Raw genomic sequence first — 18,581 nt, forward strand, 5'->3', positions numbered from 1 at the left:
TTTCTCATTCAAGAAAACTTTTTTCGAAGTTTCCGCACAAAATTTTCCGCATTCTTTTGCGTAATATCACTGGCTTCGAAAATTTCTTTTTGTCTCTCAGCCAATCATATTCCAGGATTACGATGTGTAAGCTGCACTAGTGTTATACTTTTGCACTGGTGTTACACTTGAACTGCACTGCTCTCAGCCAATCAGAATCGAGTAATTTTTTCATGTATATAATAACAAAGCCTGAAAAAAATTCAGGCCTGAAAGGGATTCGAACCCATGACCTGCCATGGGTTCGAATCCCGCTCAGGCCTGGATTTTTTTCAGGCTTTAATTTCACAACTGTATAACTGCGATGATCAGTCATGTCTTCATATCTTTCTCCGCAGTTCAAATATGTATGGGTTATTGACCAAGTGTGAGGTCAAGATGGCTGGATATTGGCCAAGTTCTTTTTTTGCGTGTTTATGGACATGTACTTGCGCAAGAGTTTTTAGCTACCTTACTGTCGACTTGTTCCCAGTCTAAGGCGACAGTCACATTTCGGTATATCACGATTACTAATAGAGTCCTTAAGTGTGACGTCACAAAAAATAAATTTGAGAAATTATGGGATTTGGCGCCATTTTCGAATAGAGCGTCCTTAAAAAAGGGTCTTTGCCAAAAATTACCTCTTAATTGTAATTCCCAGCCGAAATATAAAGGACGAAAATTTGGTACTGCCCCATATAAATCTCTCTAATTTTGAGTCAGTTCTAAACTGAAGGAACTGAAACAAATTTTGAAGGCTCTTTTTCCTTGGCCATCGTAGCTTTAGAAGAAACAAAACTTGAGGAGACAATACAATACAATACAAATCTGTTTCGACAAATTATATGCCTTATCTGATCCACCCAAGTTACCTCGCCCTGTTTTAAGGGATTTGCTTGTTTTTGCCACTAAGAAAAGCCATTTTGTGTTTGACGGCCAGTTTTTTGATCAAATTGATGGTGTTGCCATGGGCTTCCCTTTGGGTCCTGTCTTGGCCAATATTTTTATGTGTCATTTTGAGGAGAAGTGGGTGATGAATAACAGTGCTCGTCCTACCATTTGGTTCAGATACGTTGACGACACCTTCACCTTATTTGACAATAAGGACGCTGCTGTTAAATTTCTGTCTTATCTCAACGACCGACATGTCAACATCAAATTTACCATTGAATTTGAACAGGATCACGAACTTCCATTCCTTGATGTTCTTGTCAAACGCCATAACAATTCATACTCAACATCCATTTACCGTAAGAAAACTTTCACTGGCCTTTACACGAAATGGGACTCCTTCACACCTCGCAAGTACAAGATAAACCTCATCCGCACCCTTACTTATCGTTTTCTTCGCATCTGTTCATCGTCTTCATCATTACAGTCTGCCTTGGATGATCTCAGGAAGCTATTGTCACGCAATGGTACATTATCCCCGTGGTATCATCACGTACAACATGAACGATGTAGTGAATAGACATCAAAACAAATCTAAAGACCCTATCACTACAGTTCCCAAGAGAGAAATCTTCATTGTTTTACCATTTTTAGGGTTCCAAAGTAAAGTAATTACCCAGCAACTTAAATCTTGTATCTATAAGTTTTATGGTTGTTTTAACGTTAAAATAATTTTCCGAAACACCCGCCGAATTAAATCTTTTTTCCCGTACAAGGACAGGTTCAGCCGTTCTCAGATGTCTAAGGTGGTTTACAAGGCAAGCTGCTGGGACTGTGATGATTTTTATATAGGAAAAACAAAGCGTCGACTACACGATAGAAAAACTGAACATTTTAAGGCCCTTGCTAAAAGCGGTCACACCTCAGCCATTGCGGATCACGTTACTTCCACGGGTCATGATATTAAATGGGACAATTTTGATATCTTAGCAACTGGTAGGTCAGATATACATTGTAAAATTAAGGAAACATTGTTAATTCGTGATTTAAAGCCAGCCTTGAATGAAAACGTTGGCAGTGAAAAACTTTTTCTTTACTAGCATTTTGTATTGTTATTATTATTATGGGAATTTTTTTTTTCTCTCCCGCAGACTCATCTGTTTGTTATTAACTATTAGTCTTGTGAAGTATATATGAAATAATTCATATTTGAACTGCGGTAGTAGATGAAAGTGAAGTATGATCATCGCAGTAAATTTTCCAATTTAAGCAACTGGAAAGAAGAAGCCTGAAAAAAAATCAGGGCTTCAACGGGATTCGAACCCGTGACCTCCGCGATACCGGTGCGATGCTCTACCAACTGAGCTATGAAGCCACACATTGGGAGCGAGGTCAATTAATTGAGTTCATATCTTCCCGTGAGTGAAATGATGTGAAGTATATATGAAATAATTCATATTTGAACTGCGGTAGTAGATGAAAGTGAAGTATGATCATCGCAGTAAATTTTCCAATTTAAGCAACTGGAATGAAGAAGCCTGATTTTTTTCAATGTGTGGCTTCATAGCTCAGTTGGTAGAGCATCGCACCGGTATCGCGGAGGTCACGGGTTCGAATCCCGTTGAAGCCCTGATTTTTTTCAGGCTTCTTCATTCCAGTTGCTTAAATTGGAAAATTTACTGCGATGATCATACTTCACTTTCACTTTTAACTATTAGTCTTGTTACATGTTATTAGATACCAGTCTTTTTCTTTTTCTTCGCGTTTAAATTTCGATTGTAATCTAGTTAACGGTCACTTCTGAAGATGTATGTTGTACATACGAAACGTCAAGGAAATTAACTTTGTTTAACGTGAGTTTTGGTTCCATGTTTATCACCGCGGTTTGCGTTTTGTTTCTTCTAAATTTTGAAGGGTTTGGATGGGATGCTATCAAACTTTGATCCCTTATATGTCTATCGGGAATTGCAATTCAGAGCTAATATTTGGGATGAGGGCACCTTTTGGGATCCTCTATAAGAATATTACATCAAATCCCATAATTTCAAAAATTTTATTTTTGTGACGTCATCACTTTAGGACTCAAAAGAGAAAGATAACACTCCTAGCATTGTGAGTTTGGGTGGCCTATGTTTTACATGTAAAATGCTTTGGTTGACGTTCCTCAACTGGGTTCTCATTTTATTCTTGATTACACCAGCAGTAGTAAATTATTGGCGAGGAACATGGTACATTTTAGACTTGGTCGTGTTTCCAAACGACGAAGTTCTCAGTGCCTGGGTGACGGTCACAGCCAGCTTTGGAGCGATATTCCTGATCATGTTAGTGGAGGATTATATAAAAGAATTTTTAGATGAAAAGAAAGCGAGAAAAGGATTGTATCTCGTTCTCTTTTATCCTCTGGCCTTTTTAAGCGTAACATCGTGGAGAGGACTGTGGATGATGTTAGATCTTTATACAACCACTGCTCTAACAAGCGCCATTGTTTCTCATGTTGTTGGATTTTTTATCGTTTTAGCTTTGAAAACCACATATTCTCTTATTGCCATTCCGGGATATTGCATCAGCGAGAGACATATTGATCCACCGGAGAAAATTCTTCAAGTAAAGAAATGTTTTAGGACGAAGACTTCCGCGAGGATGTTGAACAGTTTTGTTACCGTGTTCATTATTGGAGCTGCGGTTATAAGCTATTGGCGAGGAACTTGGCTCATTATTGTCGCTGCAGTGCAGCCCTTAAACGACAAATTGGCATCATCGATTGCGTTAATTATTCTGAGTTACTCTGTATTGAGTTGGTGCTATTTTTTGAGTTCGTGTTTATCAACTGTAAACATCAATCCGCCATATTCTGCGTTGAGCCGGTCGTTAGAGCAAGTGTTTGTGTACATTCTTGGTTTCGGAGTGGTGGCTTCCTGGATAGGAATATGGCACTTAATGGACATCTATCTACTGCCAGGTTAGCTGTTGCTATTTTCTATATTAAACAGAATTTTTAAATTACTTCAACAGTAAAATTGTCACATTGCGCAATCCTCTGTAGGAAAAAAGATGGCGACTTGTACATCTACCGATAGCTCTTAGCGCACGTACAGAAACGTTATAAAATCTTTAAACCCAGGCTACTCAAGGTCCTTAGTACAGGGACAAATATTGTAAAAGAAATTGGCTTTCTTTGTGCCCTGTAGGCTGGGTTACGTCGCAAGGCGTTATGGTAAAAATATGTACAGCTGCCATCTTTTTTGCCATGGTGGATTGCTCTGACCCTGGGGGTGGGGGGTTTGGGTATACACTGTTTAGGATAGGAGACCTAACATATCGACCCTGTGTAGGACAATACCCACAACTTTAGGACCTGTATAGGAGAAAAGATTAACTTGAATAACAGATGAAGGACACTGACAGCTATACAATCATTACCTTTGCCTCAAATAATTATTGTTTGCTTAAAAAGCCCTACACTCCATCCAATATGTCCCAAAAACATATCACAACATCTTATGAGGTCAAATAATTTCATGATTTCACCCTGATGGAGGCAAGTACTCCCCAAAACTTTGGGTGTGAAACCTTTGAAAGGCTAAGTTCCCTTTTTTCAGACCCTGTAATTCTGTCATTTTCGCTGCCATATTTCATTTCTGACCCAAAAATCACCAGCCATTGGAGAGTTTGTAGCTGCAAGCAGAACAAGCTTATCCAATACCTGCCAAGAAGAAAGATGACATTTAATGAGAAGGTAAACGGTGGATTTTATGGTTTCTGTTTTGTATTTACTTTCAGATTTGCCGACGGCCAGTGCCTTGGTTGGTCATTTTGCAGGAATTGTTGTTCTTTATCTTTTACAAGGAGGTCTTAACTTGGTTAGCCCTCCAGCTACCTGTAGAATTCCTAACAAAGAAATCCTGGAGGGATTAGATTTAGGAAACTATTTAAAAAGAGGTTCAGAAAAAGAGATCACCAGACAAACTAGGACTACAGTATAATGTTGATGAAGCCTCAGGGTGTGAATTACATGTACTATCTATGTAGCTATGGAAATTTAACATCAATTTATAGTTGTGTTTGTGGTTACCACATCAAGAAGTGACGTCAAATTTTAGATCATTTTTTTTGTGATGTTGAGTGACATAGAAAATAGCTTTTAAAGTTGCACCAAAAGTTTCATGTTATGTAAAACAGTAAGATCATCTTTTTGCTGTGTAAAGACTTTGGAACAGTATTCCAGTAGACTTATGTCGCAGTGATTCTAGTGAAATGTCAAAAAGATATGAGAGAATTAAAAAAACTTGCAATTGCATGTTAGCAGATTTGTTATTGCTATTTATACAGTATAGAGTGGTTTTTGAATGCTGTAAAACCAAAACCAAACCAATTACTTACCAATTAGACTATTCAGCCAATCTCAAACCATAGTGAAACCAAAACCAAAACCAAAGTAACTGTCTAATTACTTTCGACACTCAATTGAAAACTGCTCTATATATAAAAAATAAATTAATATTTTAAGAGGAGGCCTCCAGGAGGGTCCTCTAAAAAATAAAGGTCTAAAATGTTTTAAAAGTCTAAAATACTGAGTATAGTAATGGAAGCTAAAAACTACACCTAAGGATTAAACTAGAACTAAGATTTTAATCTTAGTTAACCTTAGTTAGTAATAAATTTTTTAAAACATTTATTACTAACTAAGGTTAAAAACGGTTTAGTAAAAACTGTTTCAGCCTGTGTTTAAAAATGGCATCATGAGTCTGTTGAGCTCACTTGGCAGTTAAGACCCAATCGGTAATTGCTTTAGAATATGTGATGTACTGATCTCACTGGCATCTTTTGATTAATACATATTTTTTCTTTATATTTATGAGACTATAAATTTTTTCCCAAATTTTTCATTTCAAAATGAGGACTAGTTGCTATGGTTTATAAATTGTGGCTCAGACCATTACATACAAAATAACTTTTATGGAAAAAGAAGTTTTTGTCTCATTCATTGTTCTCATAGAAGTCATTAAGTGCTGTTTACCAGCTGTCTTATATTTATTTATATATACAAAATTTACAATGTAAATACAATTGATTATTATAGATACATATATTAATTGATGTTAATGACTATGAATAAGGAAAATGAAGATTGATTCAAGATTTGACATATGGTTTGAAATATGGAAAAGAATAAATAAATTAGTATATTTTAAGCTAGAGAATTGAGTCAGTGTCACAAGCTACTGGAACAAAAAAAATGATTATAATAGCTCCTCCAGCAATGGGCAAATACATGAAAACACATCAGTTGGATGTTCTACCAGTGAGACAGAGTAGGAACAGCCACACAGTAGGCTGATGGAGGCTTGGTCTTGCATACTCCAAGCTAAATTGCCTACTGGCTGTATTTTAAACAATTGGGGCTCTTCTGGGGCTGCTTTGAGCGGTGTTTGACTTCTTTTGGCTCTCAGGTTTTTGCACAATAAAACCTTATTTGGGTCTAAGAAACCCGTGAGGGGCTCTTGTATAACAAGGGTGGGGGTGTTCTGCGGAAATTTTGAAAAGAACCCATAAGAGGTGCCAAGATCCTGTTTTGTGGGTGTGGTTCAAATTTTTTTTAACCCCTAAAACGTACCAATTTAAAACAACACATCTCCTGCCATATGTTTTTGGCTCAATTTCCCAAAAGCTACCCTGACTGCTTCTGCTGGAGACCTTTTGAGGCTGAATGGCCTAAGAGGTACGAAAACTGCTTTTTTAACCCCTAAGAGGTGTAATGAGCACTCAGATCCTCTTTATATGGGAATGCCCCCACAGGCTAACTAACTTGCACCCCTCAGCTTGAATAGCCCCTACTCCTAAGGCCCTAGATCTTGTCCCCCTTTCAAAAGGAATACAGTAAACACCCGCATATAATAACACATGGATTAAGAACATCAGGCTGAAATTTGGCAAATAAAGCACCACTTTTATAAGAACAATATCAGCCTGGAAAAAAAATAATGTTCTTATAAAATGGGAAGGGTGTCAAAATTACACAAATTACCATAAACACACCTGCTGACCAATGGTATTAGCTAAGTTTTGGGCACCTTTGTTCTCTTCAGAATATCTACAGAACTATACATACACCCTTCTTGTTACTGTTTTGTTACATTACTGATTACAGTAGACCTATTTGAACATTAGGTTTTTAATTATTGTTCCATCAATTTATGTAATTGTCCGAAAACATGATTAAAATTTCTAGCAACTTTTTTTATGCTGTACAGCACTGAATTTAAAAAAATTTAAGAACATTTAAGAACATCCTGAGGCTGATTTTTCACTAAGCATCCGATAAATAAGAACACAATCAGTCTGACCTCTGAAATTGTGTGTTCTTATATGCGGGTGTTTACTGTATCTGGGAACAATACTCATTAAGGCTGTATCAGATTGTGTGCAACATGAGACTGGGTACTTTCCATTCTACCAAAAATATGGGAAATAACCTTTGAGATAGGAGCCGCTGTAACGGTAAGGAAATTAAATGGGAAATAAAAGTTTCCTGAAGATTCGAAAACTATTAAATTTTTGAAAAATGGACTGATTCAGCTGGAAGTTCCAGAAGCTGTGGGGAACAACATTTAAAAAGGGAATTTACATGTTAGGCTTCTGGGAATATTTGGGCAACTTCACTGAAAATTCCTCCAATAAACAGTTTTAAACTCCCAGAAGGTCTGTAGGTGATTTGATCAAGCGGTTTTAGTAAGAGATCATGCAACCAGTTGAAATGTTTTGCAACGATCCCTCTGATCAATTTCTGAAAATCTCAGCCCAGGAATCTACCTGTCCCATGCGTCAAAAATTAAAAAGTTTCCTTGAAGTAAATGAATAATCGCATGGTACTGAAATTTCTGGGAAAAAATGTCGAAGATTTGTTTGTACAATAGAAGCTTGTTCTCCGTTTCGGAAATTACAGAAATAATTCCACTGGGCATATGCTTGAACGGAGTGCCCTGGACCTGTCGATTGCTGAAAGGGACTTGGACGGAGTCCTCACCAGCTTTTCTCGTTCTTTGAAAATCAACATGGCGGCTGCAATTGGAGTTCATCTTGGATACACTTGTGCTTCCTTGGCCATTTACAAGGTAGAAAATCAGTTGCTTTGAAATGATCTATTTATATTCTTTGTATTGAAACATGCTGTTACTCATTTTATTTATTTCTTTAAGGACGGGAGAACAGAAGTCATTGCTAATGATGCAGGAGATCGGGTCACTCCGGTGCTTGTGGCGTGTTCTGGAAAAGACATGGTTAGCTTCACTTGTTACTGTCATTGTATTTTTTGGTTGTCTTTAGATAGCTCTTTACTCTCTCAATGTGTCGTTCGAACACCTGTTTTGTAAAGACCTGGGCTCTTTGAGGCCGCGTGACCGAGTGGTCCCGTGAGAGGTCGCGGAATTCCGTGTTACTGATGCTGATAGTACTGACACTTAATTTAACCTCGAGCATTTGGGGTTTGTTAGGCCCCTAGCTTAGACAGCTAATGTGTCTAGTTGCATAAAATTTAAAATCAAACTAAAAAGAAATTGTATTTGCATGTGTTCTGACCACTAGTTAATAATAATAATAATAATCTTTATTGAGGAAACTTTTTCACATACATGTGGTTTTCGAAAAGGACCTCAAAGATTAATACTAATTAATAGAACTAAAAATATGAAATTTATAAGACCCTTAAGTTAAAAAATTAAAAACCTGTCTTTTAAAAATATTTACATTAGCAGAGTCTCGTATTATCTGGCTGAGAGAATTAAAATCACTAACAGCGTGATAGGCAGTTCTTTGTTTTCCCCAATTCGTTCTAACGCAGGGGAGTCTAAGATTGACTTTATGTCTGGTGTTATAATTATGCTGATGTTGTTGTGTTACTAAAGTCAATTCGTGATTTATAAATCCATTTAGACATTTGTATACATGCACACATCTTCGCTGGAAATGCCTTTTCTCTAATGTTATCCACTTCAGAGTCGTTAATGCATGTGACACAGATGAATACAGCGGTCGATCTAAAATTATTTTAGCCGCTTTATTTTGCAAAACTTGTAGGCTAGACATTAAAGTTACATTATGCTTGTCACCCAAACTAGATCTGCGTACTCGAATAAGGGGATGACAAGACTTTTATAAAAAAGAATGCACGCCTTTAACGGTAATAAATGCTTAATGCGCCTAAGTAGGCCAAGCCTTTGGTTAATTTTCCCTGCCATATATTCGACATGATTTGTCCAGGTAAAATCAGACGATATTAAAATTCCAAGATATTTAAAACAAGTAACATTGTTCACACAATGATCAAAAATTGACACAGTTAGAGCAACTTTGCTCTCTAGTTCCTGTTACTGCCTATGCCTATGAGTTACTGCCTCGTTAGAGTTGGCTTGTTGGGTACACTGGCAAATGGTATGTTATTCATTATTTTATTTTGTCATTGATTCATGTCATGATTATATTTTTCATTGTCAGTCCATTGGTCTTCCTGCTAAACATGGCCTTATTCGAAATGCCAAGAACACAATGGCAAGAGCAAGCAAGATTATTGGGCTGAGGTGAGACATTTGCCTGTGTATCATTCAGGCCCCATTTGCATGGTCTTGGGTGCCCAAGACAACCCTTCCCCTGAGTTACCCTGCCTGAGGTAACTTTCAGCTTACTTATTTGCAAAATTCAACCAACCATTTACATGAGGATTGTGCAACCATCTTGGGGGGCGAGACAACTCAGATGGGTGAGTTGTCTCGCCTCACAGGCAGGGTAACCCTGGCAAGCGGGACAACTTTTCTTCATATAAACACTTTGGCTTGCCTAACCAGAACAACTCTTAGCAAGGGGAGTGTCATGTAATTCCTAAGCGTGGGATTTAAAGCAGAAATTTGTATCAAAGAAGTGAAAATTAACTCCACAATGCCCACTTTGATCAAATGACTGAGAGAAACTCAAAGAAAGAGGGATGATACTGTATTTGTACATCAGATTATTCAATAAGGATTATGAATAATCATGCAGGGTCAACTTTGAATCGGCCTACAGGGAGTATGTTTTCACTAATAACGCTCGATAAAGTTGCCTCAGGGGGAGGGTTGTCTTTGGTACTTGAGACCATATAAATGGGGTGTCAGTTACATGTTGGGATATGTTTGCCTTTGCCTTTAACTTTACTTTAATTGAGTTAATAAAGCCAGAGAGGCATCACATTAATTGAATGTATCAATTGAAATAATTATTAGTTAAGTTAATACTATCTAGTGACATGTTTTTCGGAGCTCCTTATAAAAGGTACTGTTGACCACTGATGAGGGCCACATTACATCAAGTTTGGATATCTAGTAAACAGAAAATCTAGCAATAGAAATTAACCATGTTGAATTTTGAATGTCTGTGGTTTCAGATTTTCTGATAATGCAGTTCAAGAAGAAGTCCAGGTATCTGATTGTCAGGTAGTTATTTCTTTTATATTTAAATAAAACAGATGAAATGTGAGAACTAAGTTTTAATTGTTAGTATTTAACTTGGCTTCTATATTTGTGCCTATAATAGAAAATTTTTCTAACTGATAAAATGAACTCTTGACTACCTTGCAGATTATTGATAAAGATGGAGAACCCTTCTTTGAGTTGGAGTTAAATGACAAAAAGACACTTTTCTCCCCTAAAGAAGTTGTCAGGATGATATTTCAAAAACTGTTAGGTAAGGATTAATTTTAATTACATTGTTACATTGTCCATAATAAAAATAGAATTCTGTTTGGTCAGTCTGCCACTATACATTCGTAATTCTTACCATTGATTAGTCCCTTAGATAGCTCCTAGTTGTACCACGGATTGTCCTTGATTAATGTCAGTATAACTGGAAGTATTTCGTTGACTGCTTCCTTTTCACAGAAATTGCTCAGGCCAATGGTGGAAATGATATTGAAGAAGCTGTGATCACTATACCTTTACACTTCAATGATGAACAAAGAGCAGCCATAAGGTATTTTATCAACATTATCGACCCAGTGTTAAGTAAGTTAATCAACTATACAAAGTCATGTAGTAAAAACAGTACCTCAACTGACCATGGTGCAAAGACTCTGATTGGTCAGTAGCCAACCACTTACAAATCAATACATGATGTCATGTACATGTATAACAAGTTGTTTTTGTTTATTATTTCCTAGGGAGGCAGCAGAAGATGCTGGCTTTGATGTGCTTCGGGTCATCAGTCAACCTGCTGCAGCAGCTCTGGCTTATGGTAAACAGTCATAGATTTAAACAGAGTTAAATGTTATGGATCTTAATTCTGTCACAAAGCATATAAGCAGTAAACTATTGACAATGAAAGTGAAGAGACAACATGCTTTGTTATGTAACTCCTTCATATTTATAATTTTTGTTCCATTGATCTCTGCTTAGATCAGTTTCACAAAATACAATCTGATATTTATTGTTTGGTAATGAGGTAAGCGTGGTGATAATGAAATTTGTCTAATTTTCAAGTAGCATTTAAAAATTAAATTGAGCACCTTCAGGTAACCATCCATACCAAGAGTGAAGAGTTTAAATGTTTTAAATGCACAATTTGCATGAAATCCTATTTCAATTGAAACTCCCAAATCACTTGTCAATCACGATGTGACATCACAAATTTTATTATATAAAAGTCAGTGGTATACCGAGTGGTAACAAATTGATAAAAACGATATGATATCCTCACATGTGAAGATATCGAGTTTGATAACATTTCTCTTTTCTCCCTTTAACTACAATTAAATTTGTTGGTGTATGATTAAAACATCTTTGGATCTTCTTTGGTTGTCTTCAGCAATCTTTGGTAATCTTTGGAAAATGTTTGGAAATGCTTGGAAAATGTTCAGAAATGTTTGTCTGGCCTTCGGAACAATTTTGGAAAATCTTCAGAAATCTTCAGGAAGTGGTCAGAAATCTTCGGAAAATCATCAAAAACGGTGTCATCAGCATGTCTATGTAATAAAAAGCATCAACATTACACATTAGCTCGTAGATATGAATTTTATGCTCTCACGGCAAGAACAATATCTCACGAGTGAGCGCAGGGAATGGGTGAGATATAGCTCTTGCCACTCAAACATAAAATTCATATCCTCTTGCCACCATGTAATATCCTGTATATGATCATTTATGGAGTGTTTTTCCTGAACAGACATTGGACAAAGTGACCGGGCTACTGTGAGGTGGGTTCATGTGTATGTTGTGGTTTTCACTGTTTCATCATCTTTTTGACCCATAAGATCCCAGTTTGAAATTGGCATCACTAGTATTGTATGTTGCAGGATTTCAAGCCATGCCACCTACTAGCTAACTTAACCTACTTGGCAGGGTATCCCATGTTTTCTTTTGTTGGTGATATGACTCAATTTTGTGATACACACCATCATGTAACACTTGCACCATCTGCACGTGTCATGCAGTGATGGTAGAGTACTGCCAGTTGATGATTTTACAGTCAGGCTGAATTATTTTCAGTACACTGAGTTGAGTCAGCTGTGTTATACTTTCAGGACAGTACTTGTGTACAGACTTGGAGGAACAACCCTTGATGTCACTGTTTTGGCTGTCAATGGTGGAATGTACAGAGTTGTATCCACAGAACATGACACAACTTTAGGTGGAATAAAATTTGATGAGTTGTTATCACAACATCTTGCTGCTGAGTTTCAAAGGTCTTTGTGCATTTTTGAACTTTTCATTAAAAATAATTTATCACTGAAAGAATTTGCATTCTTCAAAATAATCCTCTGTTTTTAAGTCACACTGAACAAGCATTTCCTTCTTGGTTTCACTGTAGGCAATGGAAACAAGATGTCAGAGGCAATGCCAGAGCAATGGCCAAACTAATGGCAGGCGCCGAAAATTGTAAACATATTCTGTCTTCCAGAGATACAGCGACCTGTGCTATTGAGTCTCTTTATGATGGGATTGACATGCAAAGTACCGTGTCAAGGTATTGTCAGTGGTCTACCTCACAGTCAGTGTGGTTGTCTTTATCAATGTAATAACGCAAACTGTTGTCTTTTTTTCTCTTTACAGGGCTCGGTTTGAGTCTCTCTGCTTCAGTTTATTCCAACAAAGCCTTTCTGCTATTGATAGAGTTCTTGCAACGTCAAATGTTGCCAAAGACAAAGTAGACCAGGTAAGATGTGTTCCTGGCAAATAAAGTGGTGTCACAAAAACATTGATACCCATGATCATGTTGCATGGAATTCCAGATCCAATGCTCCTGACCTTGTTTGAGACACTAAAACTCACATTCTCTCTCTTTATCAAGGAGCACAGACACATTCTAGCACATACAGTGTAATTAGAACAATGCAGCAGAACAGGGAGCAACCTGGGGCAAACTAGCATCCTTCATCCACGGCAATTTATTCTTATCACCTTATATGCTACAGTGACTGGAATTAAGTACAGTGACTTTGATTTCTAAGATGTTGATTTTTAAAAGTAGACTAGATTGTTACTTGTAACTTATTAAGTTCTAACAAGATATTTGCGTTACTTTTTTATAGGTTATTATTATGGCTTGTATTTGTAGCTGATCTTACGCACACTCTGTTTGGCTAATTGTAGGCATTATGTTCCCGTAATGCCCATGGGCCGATTACGGGCCTGCAAAGACAAAACAAAACGCCATACAGTATAATAAACAACTTATTAACCTCCCTCCTGGTTGATAAGCGGTTAGTATTAGTGGTTTGCTCCAGCATCCAAAACTAGGTTCCGTTGGAGTATTTGGGTGTCACACCTCTAACTAAACATTTGCTTGATTTTTCAGGTTATCTTAGTGGGTGGTTCAACTCGTATTCCCAGAATCAAGCAGCTTGTTCAGGAGTATTTCGGGGGAAAAGAAGTTTGTCAATCCATTGATCCTGACAGTGTGTTAGCACATGGAGCGGCCATTCAGGTAGATCTGTGAATTCTTGATATTTCCCTCCCTTCACCAAAGAAACATAACCTCACCAGCTGATTTTGCACAATTCATGTTCTATGTTTGTTAATCTGTCAAGGCATCTTTGCTTCAAGGGAGAGAAGAGCAATTCAATAATGAGTTAGAAGTGGAATGTACATCAAAAGCAATCAGCGTGATCGTGAGTACACAGTCTGTTTCTACTATCTGGTTGAACAATGCAATTACTTGAAGCCTTTGGTAAGCCCCAATATCTTTTTAAGTTTTTATCTCTTAAAAGGCGCACTCCTAATTAGTTCCCTTCAGTCTATAACTTCAACTTTTTATATACCCCCTCTCTCGTGTTCTGAGTATGTTGTGACATTGAAGGTTGCCATGGTCTAGTGATATGATACATGTAACTAGTGGTTCCATATGCAAATAGCGAGCCCATGTGCTTCCAGACTCCGATGGATGTGACTTGTGGGGAGCCAGGTCATTTACAAGGTTCATGTTAATGTGTGAAATATGTTTTAAAACTTGTGATAATTGATTTCTTATGTATTTATTTACACAGTTAGAAGAAGCAGAGTCCTGTTTATGTCCAATCATACCCAAGTACACTCCTATCCCTTCAAGAAGAACACATAATTTCACAACCTCTGTAGATAATCAGGTTTGTGTTTCTGTTGCTCTAGATCCCCATCTAAAATCAGCATTCTCTTCTGACCGGGAAAGGACTTTTGGATGTGAGATTTAGAGCTTAGTGTGAGTAATTTTATAGTATTTTGCCTCTTGGAAGAGGTGTCTGCTCAAAGAGCCTGAAAGTTCAAAACAAGAAGGATAGAACTGAACCCCAGTAAGGAAACGAAAACTTGAAACGGATTAAAACAACGGGTTTGACTTAAATGAAAATATATGATAATTTCAAAGAGAGCACTGCGCCAAACAGCAACAAATGCTATTAAATAGCCGAAATTTGCAAAATCTTATCTCCAAAATGACTTCTTCTCTGCTGCGAATTATGCGGCTGCTTGAATTAAGCTAAGTGATTGGCCAAATATTTTGATCTAACCTGCTTACAGCCCCTCCTGGTAAGTTATATGATAGTTAAGTTTTGAAGGTTTTGCATGGTTTATTGCTGCTTTATTCTTTGTTTTCTTTCTATGTTTTCCTGTACCCTTTAGGAGACTGTTTGTTTATGTGTATATGAAGTTAATGATGACACACCTAACGACCCTGGAAAGACTCTCGTGGCCAAGGTGGGTTGCTTGTTTCTTTAATTCGCCTGTTCCAAGTTGAGCTACTCGCAGTTCAACTTGGAGAACACATTAGCAAATTTGTTTTGAAAATACAACTCAGTGAACTTAATTTTTAAATGAATTTAGGGATCATTTGCGACCCATGTAAAGCTCTCACATTACTTATTGTCTTACAGTCAAATCACATTGAAATATAGAAAAAATGCGATCGCATGTTTAGTAAATCCAGTGAGTTTTAGAAAGTCTGTAAAGAGATCTAATGTTCTTGTCAAAATAGGTGGTTCTTGAAGATATCCCACCGATGGCAAAGGGGGAAGCACAAATCATTGGGACTTTTCACATAAGAAGGTTAGGATACAACAGTCCAGCTTGGTTAAAACGAGGATCCGTATCTTACAGTACCGACCGAGAAATCGAGGAAAAAGGAACATACTTTAATTTAAGTCGCTGAATTACAGTAAATCTGTTACTTAGTCAATCGCCCGTTTTCTTTAAAATTTACGTTTTCCGATAAGCTTTTTTTCATTTTCAATAACTTTAAGCCCACTTTTTTGAGAAAAACCCTTCTTTCTTCAAATAATTAAGGTAAACGAACCGGTAAGGAGAGTAAAGATGAAAGCATTAATGAACGATGTCCTTTTGTATTTCGGTTTCATTACTTCTTGTTTGTCATTCGTTTTGTTGCAAATTAATTTTTTAACTGTTTGTTTCTCAACCAGAGATGGGTCACTTCACATTCATTTGGTGGAAAAGACCTCCGAGAAGTCAGTGGATATCAATATAGAGGTCAGCGGTTGATCAGGTTGTACAGGACGAGAGTCAATAAAATCTGCTCTTTTTACACAACCTGCGTGTGATAAGTTTGGAATGTTGGAGTTAATACTGCCTAGTTCCTAGGCCTCAATATTTAGCCGCGGTCAATCGCTTTGGGTCACGTGGTGCGGGGCGTTCGTTTTCGATACGTCACCAAAATGAATTGACCGGGAAGACCTGAAAGAAAGCCGTACAGGAACTAGGCAAGAGTTTGTGTCCTTTCCGAGTAACTTAGTTACTTTGTTTATCTACATATCCGTTAAGATAAGCTGTCCGTGGATGGTTCTATTCAGCCATGTAACTTAGCTATTGACGTGTGTCCGAATTCATTGCCGTTCGTGTATTCTTGGTCGTTGTGTTGATCTGATCATTGAAAGGTTGAACAGTTCCCTCCTTAGTTCATGGTGTACACTGCGTCTGTCCTTTAATTGAACAATTATCTGCATAGCACGTACAGCAGGGAATAGCGAAAAGAATGAGATACATGTAGAATAATGTCGCTTTCTCGTGATGTCGGGCCGCACTGAAGAATTCTTGCGCCACTGTCTCGGTGTACTTAACCTGCCCGAAAGGGATTTCAGAATACACCCGACTCGTCACGCGACTACAAAATCTCCTTTGCGGTGTTTAAAAGTGGCTTTCAACTTACCAATACGAAAAGTTTAGTCAAGCTCGTCGGTGGAAATAGCACGAACATTGATCGCAGAAGTAAAACATAGGTGTGCGCAGCAGTTTTATGCGTTCGTTAAGTAAGAAAATGTTCAATTTCGGGGAAGGAGAAGACTAAGCAAATAAATTGATAAACTCTCGTATCTTGACCCCTGCTCAGGAAACGAGTATCAATGTTGTGCTTTAAACACGTGTTTTTGGACATTCTAGTATGATCAAGTTTTTACTGATTAGGAAAAAATGATATTTTCCTGATGTTAGAATTCTCTTCTTCCGTAAACAGCTTCTCAATTCCTCACTCTTTCGATTTTGTCAGTTTCTATTCTAGTTTGAGTTATCACAAACACTCATTTCCTCATTCAACAGCTTAGAGTTTTCCACGATATTCCAAATCCACTAAGTACTACGCATTGGATTGGTCTACTTTAAGTCTTTAAGTCTTTAATAAGTATACTCCTTAAACAGTGGAACTATACTAGGAGTTTAAAATAACATAATAAAAGCGCGTAATAAATAATTACAATATGTATATATACAATAAAAATTATTGGCGCGCCCGCTTATAGGTTAAATTGTTTGAAGTTGGCAGTGCATTGCTTCGATCAGTTTGGAATGTTTTAAATGATGAACTATGTTGTTTAAACAACTTCCGATGTAATGGTCTGGTAATAATTAGAAATGCCTTCAAGTGTAGGGCCTTTCTTTTGTCAGTTGGCGGTGATTACAGAAACAAATGCCGTTGAGAACTAGTGATTCAGGAGTGATGTCTGTCCAGTGGCCAAACTCGGGCTTGGTGTCTGTGAAGAATTGATACCAAATCCTCACTCGACGCAGAATGAGTGGGTTTCCAATCATGAGAACCACCAGTTGTAGATCCGATAATCAATTTCCATAGTTTTTAGCTGAAAACTGACGAACTATTTATCGCGAAACGGACACACCATAAAAGTTAACGCTAACTTGTTTTGTTAGGTTGCAGCGTTATCAATGATCAGTAGTTATTTTACAAAGAACTTAATTTGCCTTATGAGAGAAGCGAATGAGCCTCAAACTGTCCAAAGCGCTGCAGAACCAAGGTGCTGAACACCTTTTTGCTCGTAGCTCTTATAAATAGGTCATGTACTGAATTGATTAAGCAAAACAGCTCAAATAACCAGCTGCTGGGTTTATTTGGACATGAGAGTTTAGCCATCCAAAAAAGCAAAACGCCACTTATCAGTGTTGTTTGCATTACAGAAGTTTTGTCGGGTTGTCATCTTTGGTTATATAGAAGGAGGGCGTAGTTTATTTAGTCAGAAAGTTTACATTTCGTCTCTTTTTTACCTTAACAGCTGGCAAAATTTACTTTTCGTTTCTAGTTAGTTTATTTTTTCATGTGTCTATTGGATGCGGAACCATTCATTGTAGCGTACACCAAGTAATGTTCTGCTTGTCAATAACGGCGCACACTTGCTCTCGGGTGTCTAGAAGTCGAAGCTATGTCCCCCCTCCCTCCCTCCCTCGTAGCGATAGGCAATGTTTTACAACTAAACTACAGAAAACCGCCGCGCGCAGGCAGGCAATAGCGAAGTTAGTCTGATCCATACCTCCAGTATACGCGCACCCATACACTGGGTTTAGAGATTGTCAATTAACAATTTGCTTTTCTTTAGATATCACTCTTAAAAACCACAGTATGAAATGCGATTTCTCGTTACCAGTTTTCACTTTTCTTTAAATGACATATGTTAATTCTGAGAATTTGGTGGTATGGTAACGCAAGATATGATTTCTAAGAAAATTTTCGATAACTTACAATAGCTAACTCATGTGAATTTGACGTTGATTTTAGTTTTGCGAAAATACTGAATGGTCGAGTAGAAGTCACATTGCTATATTCTTTTATAGTCTGATTGAAAAATATATATATATATATTTCAGGGTTGAGCGCTCTCAAAGGTTTATTCTATTCAAGTTCAAGCAGTATATATATATTTCCATATGTTTGATGGCAGCATGGCA

General features: G+C 37.4%; 3 protein-coding genes and 1 pseudogene across 4 annotated transcripts; 3 read left to right on the plus strand and 1 right to left on the minus strand.

The window, feature by feature from the left end:
• The first annotated feature begins 985 nt into the window (after positions 1-985).
• LOC149118967 (uncharacterized) lies at positions 986-1,489 on the plus strand. The gene has a single exon (XM_089294613.1). It carries the CDS (start codon positions 986-988, stop codon positions 1,487-1,489), a length of 504 nt encoding a protein of 167 aa, XP_089150739.1.
• Positions 1,490-2,953: 1,464 nt separating this feature from the next.
• On the plus strand, positions 2,954-6,110 carry LOC110044940 (uncharacterized). Its single transcript, XM_020750515.2, has 2 exons — positions 2,954-3,868; positions 4,690-6,110. Exons 1-2 carry the CDS (start codon positions 3,055-3,057, stop codon positions 4,890-4,892), a joined length of 1,017 nt encoding a protein of 338 aa, XP_020606174.2. The 5' UTR covers positions 2,954-3,054; the 3' UTR covers positions 4,893-6,110.
• Positions 6,111-7,922: 1,812 nt separating this feature from the next.
• Positions 7,923-15,944, plus strand: LOC110045035 (heat shock 70 kDa protein 14-B-like). 2 transcript variants are annotated; one of them, XM_020750624.2, is made up of 17 exons: positions 7,923-8,021; positions 8,106-8,186; positions 9,400-9,482; positions 10,322-10,370; positions 10,515-10,620; positions 10,815-10,905; positions 11,093-11,166; positions 12,094-12,124; positions 12,452-12,613; positions 12,739-12,894; positions 12,981-13,083; positions 13,726-13,854; positions 13,958-14,038; positions 14,414-14,512; positions 15,024-15,098; positions 15,376-15,446; positions 15,818-15,944. In XM_020750624.2, the coding sequence occupies exons 1-17, from the start codon at positions 7,962-7,964 to the stop codon at positions 15,894-15,896; spliced, it is 1,530 nt and encodes a 509-aa protein (XP_020606283.2). In that variant the 5' UTR covers positions 7,923-7,961; the 3' UTR covers positions 15,897-15,944. The 2 variants fall into 2 exon arrangements, 1 of the variants encoding a protein (XP_020606283.2); XR_002296169.2 differs by lacking the exons at positions 14,414-14,512; positions 15,376-15,446; positions 15,818-15,944 and adding an exon at positions 14,535-14,604 and having other exon boundaries at positions 7,939-8,021.
• LOC149118968 (uncharacterized) lies at positions 8,611-9,349 on the minus strand (annotated as a pseudogene).
• Positions 15,945-18,581: the final 2,637 nt, after the last annotated feature.

This window comes from Orbicella faveolata, unplaced genomic scaffold, assembly GCF_042242905.1.
Source record: "Orbicella faveolata isolate gen_17 unplaced genomic scaffold, um_ofav_v1 contig_1, whole genome shotgun sequence".
NCBI lineage: Eukaryota > Metazoa > Cnidaria > Anthozoa > Scleractinia > Merulinidae > Orbicella > Orbicella faveolata.

Coding starts and splice junctions, on each gene's coding strand:
- LOC149118967 (XM_089294613.1), top strand. CDS start 986: ATGGGCTTCCCTTTGGGTCCTGTCTTGGCCAATATTTTTATGTGTCAT.
- LOC110044940 (XM_020750515.2), top strand. CDS start 3,055: ATGCTTTGGTTGACGTTCCTCAACTGGGTTCTCATTTTATTCTTGATT. Junction 3,869..4,689: donor GGACATCTATCTACTGCCAG/GTTAGCTGTTGC, acceptor ATTTACTTTCAG/ATTTGCCGACGGCCAGTGCC.
- LOC110045035 (XM_020750624.2), top strand. CDS start 7,962: ATGGCGGCTGCAATTGGAGTTCATCTTGGATACACTTGTGCTTCCTTG. Junction 10,906..11,092: donor GAACAAAGAGCAGCCATAAG/GTATTTTATCAA, acceptor ATTATTTCCTAG/GGAGGCAGCAGAAGATGCTG. Junction 13,084..13,725: donor CCAAAGACAAAGTAGACCAG/GTAAGATGTGTT, acceptor TTGATTTTTCAG/GTTATCTTAGTGGGTGGTTC.